Source organism: Pteronotus mesoamericanus, unplaced genomic scaffold (genome assembly GCF_021234165.1).
Source record: "Pteronotus mesoamericanus isolate MK-2021 breed Mesoamerican mustached bat unplaced genomic scaffold, CSHL_Meso_final scaffold_45, whole genome shotgun sequence".
NCBI lineage: Eukaryota > Metazoa > Chordata > Mammalia > Chiroptera > Mormoopidae > Pteronotus > Pteronotus mesoamericanus.
The window spans coordinates 3,960,456-3,970,892 of NW_026555317.1; the positions used below are offsets into that span (position 1 = coordinate 3,960,456).

At 50.7% G+C, this 10,437-nt stretch overlaps 1 protein-coding gene across 3 annotated transcripts; it reads right to left on the bottom strand.

Annotated features, from left to right (window-relative positions):
- Positions 1 to 1,961: 1,961 nt before the first annotated feature.
- TTC31 (tetratricopeptide repeat domain 31) lies at positions 1,962 to 10,405 on the bottom strand. 3 transcript variants are annotated; one of them, XM_054593535.1, is made up of 13 exons: positions 10,240 to 10,405; positions 9,996 to 10,084; positions 6,755 to 6,857; positions 6,410 to 6,639; positions 6,165 to 6,248; positions 5,657 to 5,713; positions 5,467 to 5,547; positions 5,153 to 5,347; positions 4,792 to 4,843; positions 4,621 to 4,711; positions 4,392 to 4,533; positions 4,063 to 4,164; positions 1,962 to 3,911 (listed from the first exon to the last, which is right to left on the bottom strand). In XM_054593535.1, the coding sequence occupies exons 1-13, from the start codon at positions 10,277 to 10,279 to the stop codon at positions 3,618 to 3,620; spliced, it is 1,560 nt and encodes a 519-aa protein (XP_054449510.1). In that variant the 5' UTR covers positions 10,280 to 10,405; the 3' UTR covers positions 1,962 to 3,617. The 3 variants fall into 3 exon arrangements, with proteins under 3 accessions (XP_054449510.1, XP_054449509.1, XP_054449511.1); XM_054593534.1 differs by having other exon boundaries at positions 1,962 to 3,914; XM_054593536.1 differs by lacking the exon at positions 6,755 to 6,857 and having other exon boundaries at positions 1,962 to 3,914; positions 10,240 to 10,259.
- Positions 10,406 to 10,437: the final 32 nt, after the last annotated feature.

A 10,437-nucleotide genomic window follows, 5' to 3' on the forward strand; every position in this document is an offset into this window, starting at 1 on the left:
CAGGAGACTATGCATAGGCGTCTTTCCTGCTTCCTGTCTCTCCCTATCAGTCCCTCCACCCTCCTCAGATCTTCCCAAGCATCTGCCCACTTCCCAAGCAGATGCCACAGTCTCACTCTCAAGGGTTCACGGGTGCTCAGCTAGGGCTTCAGCTACAGGTGGAGGTCCTAGGAGAGGATATTTCAGGGAGGTTGAACAAGGCTGGAAGGCAGAAGGAACCAGGTATTTTCAGACAATAGCTACCACTTATTGAGAAGTTCCAGGTGTCTTGCATTGATTAATCTTCACAATAACCCCATAAGGCAATAAGGCTTTAACTGCATTTTAAGGATAAGAAGACAATCACAGGAGCCCAAGGAATCTTGGTTATGTCATGAAGCTTCTAAGTGGTGGGGCCAGGACTCATCTGCTTATCTGACTCGGGAGCTCATGCTTTTGGCCACTCCAGGTTCTGTCCCTATAACTGTGACTAGGACTAACCAAAAGAAAAGAAATTATGGAGAGAGGAGAGAAGGAGGACCAAGGGTAGAAATTCAGGCATTGTACTGTAGACAGAGCGCAGTCCTTGGAGGTTTTAGAGGAGAGGCATGAGAGCAATGTTTGGGGCAGGCTGATGTGCAGGGTTGGCCAGGGATTGAGGAAGTCATGTATTTCTGGCCACTGCAAGAGGTAAGAGCAGAGATGTTCAGGGCCAGACTTGGAGGGGGAAAAAGAGAGATTGTCAAAAAAGAGGAATCAGTGCCATTCCCCCAGTGACCAAAAATTGCATGAGTCAGTGACAACCTTGCAAACCTGAGCAACTGGAAGAAAAATGGCATCATGGACAGAAACAGACAATGACTGCTAGAGTAGAGCTAACGATCTGTCCATCATTATACACAAAAAGCATTCTTTGTATCTGTGCTGCCCCTTCAATACACATACAGAACACACACATACTTCCCCTGGTTCATGCCCAGGGCCCCTTGCCCATTCCCTTTTATCTGCCTCTAAAGGGCTCTCTGGAACCTTTAGGTTAGGGTGACCAACTTGCTCCTGCTTACCCAGGACTTTCCTTCCCAGTTTTAGCACTGAAAGTCCCACATCCCAGGAAATCCCAGTCGCAGGAAAATCAGGATGTTCACCCTGCCTTCCAGGCTTGGGGGCTCAGAACTCAGGCTACTGGGTGAACTCCGCCAGTTAGCAGTATGAGTGTGGAGACAAAGTATTGGGAGTCCTGTGGCTTTTGGAGAAGATTCAAGTCTAGGATAGGAAGGGGACATTTCTTTAAAGGGCTGGGAAGAGCAAGGAGCCAGCCTACCCCGAAAGCAAAGACACTACAGAGTTATGGTAGACAGCTATTGTTTGAGAGGCCAAGAGTCCTAGTGAAGTCCTTAAAGAAGGGAATTTCCCCAGAACAAAGTCAGATAGGCAGGCCTCTGGTGGAGTCACTAATATAATCACCCCTTAAACAAAAAGCCACTTCTCCCCAGCCTCCCTCCCCAACCAGGGGTAAGCAAAGAACTTCCAGGGCAAATACTTCTACTTGGGAAGGTAGGGGCCAGTCAAGATAACTGGTTCTGAGCCACAAACCCCCTTCATTTGAAGCTTCCTAAATTCTAGCCCAGTGCTGCCACCTCTTGTAATCTAATGTTGAACAAATAAAGACTCAAACCCATTCTATCAAAATGGCCTCAGGATGGGTTATCAGGACCACCTAGAGGACTAAGACACATTGCTGCCCCAGCCCCCACCTTGCAGATTCTTATTTAGAAGGTCAGGGTGGGGCCTGAGAATTTGCATTCTTAACAAGTTCCCAGGTGACATTGATGCTGCTGGTACAGGGACATTTTGAGAACTGTCATTCCAGAAATTCTTTCATGAAGTAAGCAGCAATTCACTCATACTCCACCACTCTCACTATGGGAATCATGGATATGGAGGCCAGTTGCAGATAAAATTTGGTTTATTTAACAGTCACTATCTATCAGGCACTTGGTATTTTCTCTTTAAGTCCTCACAACAGGCTTGTGAGGTAGGAATTGCACTCATTTTACAGATGAGGGAACTGAGGCACGGGTATTGACAGACCTGCCCAAGGTGACTCAACTAGTAATGGGAGACTTCATCCTAATATAGTTTCAATGCCTCCTATTTCCAGGTATGAATGGTGTTGAGCAAGATCCATAAGGCAGCAGAAATCATTTATCCTGATGAATGGTTCCCCTTGGAAGGGCATTTTGGGAGGCCTGAAAGTGCCCTACAGATCCACTTTTAAATAAGCTGAGTGTCCCAAGAGGGTCTAAGGAGGAACCAGCCAGAGGCAGCTGCCAGAATCCCAGAGAAACCAAAAGGAACTCATGATTCTTACACAGAAAATAGAGAATAACAGTCGTCTCTGGGGGCAGTGACCCTTGGTGGAAAAACTGAGTAAATGCAGAGGGAAAGACTGGTTACAGTGCCCAACGCTGACGTGGAGAAAGAGCATGGCCCAGGCGGCAGCAGCCTGGGTGCCTGCTGGAGCCCCCTCGGCAGGAGAGCCCGCAGCGGGAAGCGAAAAACGTACAGGCTCCGCCAACTCCAGGCAGGAGCTGGTGAAGGAATTCCCAAATGCAAACCCTGGTCCAATCTTCTAGCAGTCAGAGGAGGTAAGCATCAGGCCACTGGGAGGAGATCAGAATGTGCACAAAAATATGGAAAGAAGGCATGCGGGGCTGGGCTAGCGAAAACAGGGCAAGAACTGGGATTAGGAAGTGATGAGCAACCAACAAGGTGAAGGGTGGGACTCAGCCTTGCTCATCACCATGACCCAATTCCTGAGCACAGAGCTCTGGCTACTGAATGAGTCCCTCAGGACCAAGAGCAGAGCAAGCCCCATATGCCCCACCCCGCCACCCCGGGTCTATTATGGCCTCAAAATCTGAACTTTTGTACAGTTTCCTTTTTAAAAAAATCTCACCCAAGGATGTTTTATTGATTTTTAGACAGAGAGGGAGGGAGGGGGAGAGAGACATCGATCGGCTGCCTCTTGTATGTACCCCGACCAAGGATCGAACCTGCCCCCTAAGTATGTGCCCTGACCAAGGATTGAACCCGAAACCTTTCGGTGTATGGGATGATGCTCCAACTGAGCCACCCAGCCAGGGCTAGTTCCATTTTCGAGTCTTGGTGGATTTTATTTTTCCTTATTGTCCTCAGAGGAAGCCAAGGAAGCCATTTGATTGAGAACCAAAGAAAGGCTCTTTCAGCCCTGGCTGGTGTGGCTCAGTGAATTGAGTGCCTGCCTGTGAACCAAAGGGTCAGATTCCCAGTCAGGGCACATACCTGGGTTGGGGGCCAGGCTTCCAATAGGGGGCACATGAGAAGCAACCACACATTGATGTTTCTCTTCCTCTCTTCCCCTCCCTAAAAATAAATAAATAAAATCTAAAAAAAAACAAAACACAGTTTCAGTGGACATGGGGCTCCTTTCTCCCATCATGTCTCTGTGGCAAGAGGAATGACTACCAGGGGTGGTGTCTCTAACTATGGTTCTAGAGTACAAGGTCCCAAAATATGCAGGAAACAGCCACCACACAGTGTCCCTTATCTCTGTGGGATACAGACATGGCCTTGTCCTATGAGGGACAGGTCCTCCCTCATCTAGCCTGAGGTAGATGCTGGGCCCCAAGTCCGTGGATGCCCCAGCCCTTTGAGGGGTTCTGGAAATGGGGAGGAGGACTTCTACGCTGAGTCTGGGGTAGGAGCCCATTGGAGAGGTTCAGGTGACATGGCAGGTAATGCAAAGGTGGAGACAGAAGGCCAGGGGCTCTTGGAGCGGTGCTTCGAGGGTGACCGAGGGAGAGGAGGCCCGAGGCCCCTGGCTCAGTGTGGCGAACTGGCTTGGGGAATCCAGGTGGCAGAGGTGGTACCCGATATCCTCCTTGCTGATCCTGCTGAGAACGTAAAGGGAGAGGCACATGATATACTTCTTTCTCGCAGCATAGCCCCTGCCCCTCATCCTACCCACTCCTGCCCCCCGCCACCAGGCAGAAGGTAACACTGCTCGGTGTTGCAATCCAGTTCTCCCTGCTGCCCCCTTACCACAGCAAGCCGCAGAAGACAAGAGTGGAGCTCCCGAGCTGCATCAGGCTGGGACCCGCCTCTCAGAGTCTCCTGGAACACAGCAGCTGCCTCCTCAAAGCGCTTTGGTCCCAGAGTGATTAGGAAGAGGAAAGTTTAGGTACCAAGGAAGGGGAGGGGGGTCAAGGAACTTAAAAGCGCCCTCTTTCTTAAACTGGCCCCAGCGACTAATACCGCTGATGTTGTGACATTGTGGTACATTGAGCATACCTAGAAAATGCCAGTGTAGACCCAATCCCCACCCCATCCCACTCAAATTCCTCCTCTGCTTCCAGTGTCAGACCCATTACCTGCAGTCCCATCAAGGCCTTGCCCAGGCGGAAGAGGCCCCGGGGCCAGCCGGGCTGCAGGGTAAGGGCTACCTGGGCATCAACCAGGGCCCACACCGGCTGACCCAGCCGCTCATGGCAGAAAGAACGATTTCCAAATAACCTGATGAAGACAAAGTGACCAAAAGTCAAGTCCTCAACACCTTGCCTTGCCCTGACCTCCCAGCACAGTGGCCAAGCCCCAACCTACCGGTGGTCCCGGGGGTTGAGCTTCAAGGCCTGAGTGAAGAGGACCACGGCCTCATGGTAAAAACCATTTTGGGCAAAGTTGGTACCCAATTCTGGCGAGGAGAGAGGGTGGGAAGGGTCAGATGGGCTGCGCCAGGGAGGGTGGGGTGAGGACGGAGAGAGAGGCTCTTACTTGCCAGCTCCTGGCTCTGCTGTAAGGCAGCCGCCAGCAGTCCTGGAGATGCCTAGGGACCGGGAGAAAAGTCAGGCAGGGCCTGGGCCTCAGCCTCCCCAAATTCTTTTCTTTTGTTCAAACAAGTAACATTACAATTAGCATCAACCAACTCATACAATTCTCATGACAGCTCTGCAAGATGCTATCAGCCCTACCTTCCTGCAGAGGACAACTACCCAGGGTTAGAGAGTTGGTCTCTTGATCTTGGGGCCAAAGGACTCTTTCTATTGGTCACTGCCCTCAACCCTTAGATAATGTGACTTCCAGAGAACTCAGGCACCCCTTCCACTGGTTCCAACTGTGGTTCTGCCCATCTCACCTCTGCCTTAGGACTCTGTCTGGGGCTCTCTTCTTTTGGAGACCTCTCTTCCTCCTGGTTTATCTTCTCCAAAGGGCCTAGGCTCTTGCCTCGGGGCTCCTGGCTCAGTTCCTTCTCTCTGAGGGCACTGGGGGGCCAATCTCCAACCTTGCGCAAAGCCAGAGACACGAAAGTGCTAGATAGATCCAGTGCATCCTGTGAGTAGAAAGGAAAGGGTGGGGGGGATGATGAAGTATGTCCTGGAATGGGAGAGACCCCACTCTCCCACTCCAGGGATGGGCAGAGACCCAGAGAGGAAGAAAGGGGGCTCTCACTTCTTCCTCACCACACTGTCCCTGAGCTGGGTTCCCAGGGCTGGATGGGGGGCTCCCATTCCCATCTGGGATGGCCTCGACCTGCAAGGAAGGTAGACAGGTAGAGTTGGGATTTCCGGGAACCACATGCTTTCTGAGTCCCCACCTTCCTGGCACTTGGCGCGCTTAGTACCTGCCTGTAGACACTTACCTTGGGCTCCCCACTGTCCTGCTCCATGCGCTCCTGTCGTTTTCGGTCCTTTTGACGCTGTAATAATAATAATGAGGAGGATGTATTTTGAGCACTATATTTAAACACACATACACAATTTGTATCTTGAGACCAATTCTTCCTGTGTAAAATACATACTATACATCATGTACGTGCTGGGCTGAGTTTTGTATATACTCTCTCATTTAATCCTTGGAACTCTTGAAAGTAGGTGTTGTCCTCATTTTACAGGTGAAAAAGCAGACAAGAGAGTTACCAAGCAGACGTCTCCCAATAAACAGGAGGCAGATTTCGACCCAGGCAGCACAGTGTGACCGCAGGACTGCGGCACCACGCGGCCCCTGGGGGCCCTCCAGGCCCTGCGCCCCTCGGCCCCCGGCACAGGATCCAGGGCAGGCCGCCTTACGTTCTCTCCTGTTCTTCCGAAACTTCCCTCTTCCCCTCCCCCAAATCCCTGAGCTCCCCACTCCTTTCATCTTCCCGCTACCTTCTTCTTGAGTCGCTTCTTTTCTGCTTTCTGTTTCATGCGCTCCTCCTCAGCCACCAGCTCTTCAGCCAGGCGGTTGGCTTCCTGGAGGAGGAAGGGCAGGTGACAGGAGAAAAGAGAGAGGAGGAGAGAGAAAGCAAAAGGGAGGGATCTTGAAAGGTCCAGATTAGGGGAGGATACAGATATGGGACTGTGGGGCTGGAAGAACCCTGGGGGAAGGTGAGCCCCCTTCCAGACAGTCTCACCTCCTCAGTTGGCAGGAGCTTCTGGGGCATGGCCACCTGAAGCAGACTGTCCGAGCCGCTGGGGCAGGATGCCGAGGCAGAGGGTCTTTGAGGGTCGGGCTTAGACCCTTGGGGAGGGCACAGGAAGGACTTTTGGAGACCACAGTAGGTGCCCAGTCCCTCAGCACCCTTGCCCCGGTCACTCTGTTCTGTCATTTTCCCTTCATCATGGAAATGTTCCAGGAGATAATCTGTCAGGAGGGAGAAAGAGAAGGGAAAGAAAGAACATGAGAGAGGAGCATCTGAGGGCCAGGCCCCCCCAGGGTACCAGCCTTGATCCCTGGGCCCAACCCCTTCACTCCCCACCATGGTGCCACAGCTGCAGCCGCCCGCTGCTCCCATCCACACGGATCCGGTGCAGGCCCTGGGGGTCACTCTCCACCAGTCGTCGAAGAAAATCCACTACGTCCTGGGAGGGGGAGGGGAGGGGAGGGGAGGCTGGTGTTGGGGGAGAGCTCCGGGAGAGAGCAAGGGGCTTGGCTGGCTTGACCCCTCCACCATGGCAACCACAAAGCAGCCACCCAGCCTGGAGAACCTTACTGGCCAACCTGTCCCTGCTCAGCACCTCCAACACACTGCTCTCAGCTTTCACGGTACATCACCTTCCTCTTCTACCATTCCGCCTTCCCAAGGACTGAGTGTGCCTTTCAGCCCAGCCTTCTCTACCATCCAGTCAGTATCTCCTCCCCTGGACTTGCCACTAGGTCAGCCACTAAAATGAAGTCCTAAAATGGAGTCCTCTTAACCTCCTCTTCCAGTTATGCCCCCTGTCATATCCTTAAATAGAACAGCCCCCATAAAACCCACCTGGCGCTATCTCACATTTAACTGAGTACAATTCCTGGCTGGCCTCTTCCCCTGCATTTCATGTTTCTTCCCAAAACTAAGCTCTGAACAATTACTCTCTTACTCAGAAACTTCCAGTAATCCCCCACCGCCAGGGCCACATGCTGGCATCTAGCTCCTCCATCTGGGATTTGGAACCTTCCCAAAAGCTCCCTGGCCAACCTTTCTAACCTTCCGTTGCCATCCTCCTTCTGCCATCAGGCTCCTTCCAGCCTTGGGCTTTCCCCGCAGTGGTCCTCGAATCCCTCCTGGCTCTGAGCTGCTTTCTTACCACACCTTGTCTCACCTTCGAGGTCCAGTTCAAATTCTATCTCTCCTCAGAGACTTGCCAGACCCTATCTTCTCCAATTATCTCTACCAAGCTGTGCTCACACAGACTGTGCTATATAATTTAGAGCCTTACTATTCACTGCTTTTTATTGATCTCTTGATTGGCACCATGGAACTGGAAAGAGCACTGTGCTGGGGCAGAGCTGCTTGAATCCTAGTTCTTTCTGGCTTAGCCACTGCCTGGCTATTTGATTTTGGACAAGTTGTTTAATCTCTCTGGACCTCAACTTCCTCATTCACAAAATCAGGCAAGATCCTTCAAGGCCTGGCCCATACATTTTGTGGTTCTGATGAGAATCGTTTTCTCAGTATAAGCTAACAAGAACAGAAATCATCATGTCCCTGTGTGGCTAATCAGGCCTAACCAGAGCAGACCCTGACTAGGTGGTGGCCCACTGGCTGAGAAACTTAGAAGCCACATGAAACTCCAGAGTACTAAAGTAATGCATAGGCAGAACTCAGATCACTGAGGTATCGTCAACTCTAAGCAATATCAGATCCAAGGCTCCCCTCAGGAGACAGCACTGACTCAACAGCATCTTCATGTACATTGCTGGACACTTTCATCAAGTCTTAGTCTCAAACTCAGTTTCCTGGTGGGTTTATTTCAACTTCTAAAACTGGAACTTGGACATAAATAATGCATACTCTGGACCCATTTTAGCAGCCTCCCCAGGATGTGCCTGCCATTCAAATACATATCTTTCCCTAATCTTCAATCTCCCTCTTCCTCCTCATCCCAGCCCAGCAATCTTACAAAACAAAAACAAAAACAAAAAACCCTGACCTTTCATCTCTCCCCCAACCTCATTCAATGTTACCGTCTTAATTTACTACATGTCCACACAAGGTTGGGCACCGCCCCCAAAACGTTCATAAATCATCCCCTACCTCCTCGTCACTCCTCCTCCAGCTACAGCGATCTCCTTTTAAGTTCCTACAACACATCATGTACACTAAGAAGCTTCACTTCTAACATCTCAGGACTTTTGTACTTATTTCCTCTTCCTGGAATGCTCTTTCCATGGTAAAAGGCTCAATTTTTGTCCCCTTCAGATCTCTGCTTAAACCTTTGTCAAGAGGCCTTCTCTGACCACTCCTTTTAAAACAAGAAATCTCTCAACTCCACTCAGTGCTCCCTATCCTCTTTCTCCCTTTATTTTTCTTTGCACTTCTTATCTGTGACATGCTATATTGTTTGTTTATTGATTGGCTGTTCCTGCTAGATACTTCTAATTCATTTAATAGAGGGATTTTATCTGTTTGATCTACTGTTTTCCCAGCCTAAAACAGTGCCTGTTTTAGGTATATAGCTGGTGCTTAATGAGTGTGTGCTGAATGAGCAAAGGCAGAGAGGTTGATGAGATTATTCTCATTGAGAAGCAGTCAGGAGCTACATTTGAAGAACTCTGTGTGACCCAGGGAGTTTGAACTTTGTCCTATCAGTGATAGGAGTGGACCTGATACAGGAAGTGAAACACTCAAATAAAATAGTTTACGGGTGGAATGTTTAGTTAGAAAGGCATTACAACTATTCAGGCAAGAGAGGATGAGTTCTTGAACTAAGGCAGTGGAAGAAAGAGCAGGAGCAGGAGCAGGAGTGGATATGATGGGTTTGATTCAAGAGACATTTCAGAGGTAGATTTTAGTGACAAGACGAGTGAGGTAAAGGAAAGGGAGGAGTATATAGAATGATTTTCACATTTCTGGATTAAACAACTGGATGGAAGTTTGTGTTATCAACCAAAACTAAGATTAGAGGAGAAGCAACAAATTCACAAAGATAACGAATAAACTTCTGGACTTGTGAGTCTGAGGTTTTAGAGATAGCCAGGAAGCAGCTGGAAGTACCGCTTCTCAGTGTTCCGGAATCTGATCCTGTTCCCCGCTCAATAATCCTATCAACCTACGTGAAAACATCCAAATCCTATATTGGGCTAAGCCTTTCAAGTCACTTGCTGCCTTCTTTCCCACCTTATCTCCTTCAGTTCCAACCAAACTCTCTGCTCAGGTTTCATTTCAATAAAGTTCTTTTAATTTTTCCTTGCCTTAATGTCTTTGCTCACACTGTTTCCTCTTGTCATATCTTCCCCAAGGAACTCCTACCCACTCCCCAGTGCTCAACCCAGAGACCTTACTCGGCCCCACCCTGCCCACTTGAAGCATATATCCAGGCAGCATCCTCTCGGGGTTTCTACTGCTTCCTCCTCCGCACACTCGCCGCGAGCTCGAGAGCGGGGCCCGAGGCAACGCCTCTCCAGAGCCCCAGGAGCCCAGCGCCGCTCCCAGCCGGGCGGGGCTCAGCAAAGCAGGTTGAAAAGGGGCGTGGCAGACATAAACAGGGCGAGCCGCAGCTAGGAGTCCCCTTTACCTCTTCTCCGTAGTCTTCAGGACCGAATTCCCTGCAGAGTTTGGGGACAGCAGCGACCCCCAGCGGGCAGCCGGGCGACAGGGGACAGTCTACAGGAAAGGAAAGCCGCGGCGCGTCAAGGGGATGGTTTGGCTGGAGCCCTCCACCACCGCGTGAAGCTCAAAATCCTACTGAAAACAGACGGACCCAAGTGGGGCTGCCCCAGCCCTCCTGGATCCCCTCCCTTTCTGTCACACCTGCTTACCTAGCTTGATCGGCCCCACCGTCTTCGGAATCGGCGCCATCTCTCATCCACAGTGACCCGAAAGTGAAAGACAGTCACGTATTTGGTGGGCTGAAGGGAGGGGTAAGGCAAAGTGGATAGCCATTTTTGTTATGGGCAGAAGCCTCCGATTACGGAGCGCGAGAGAGTTCAGGGCGTCCCGGAAGCTTCTGGGCTAAT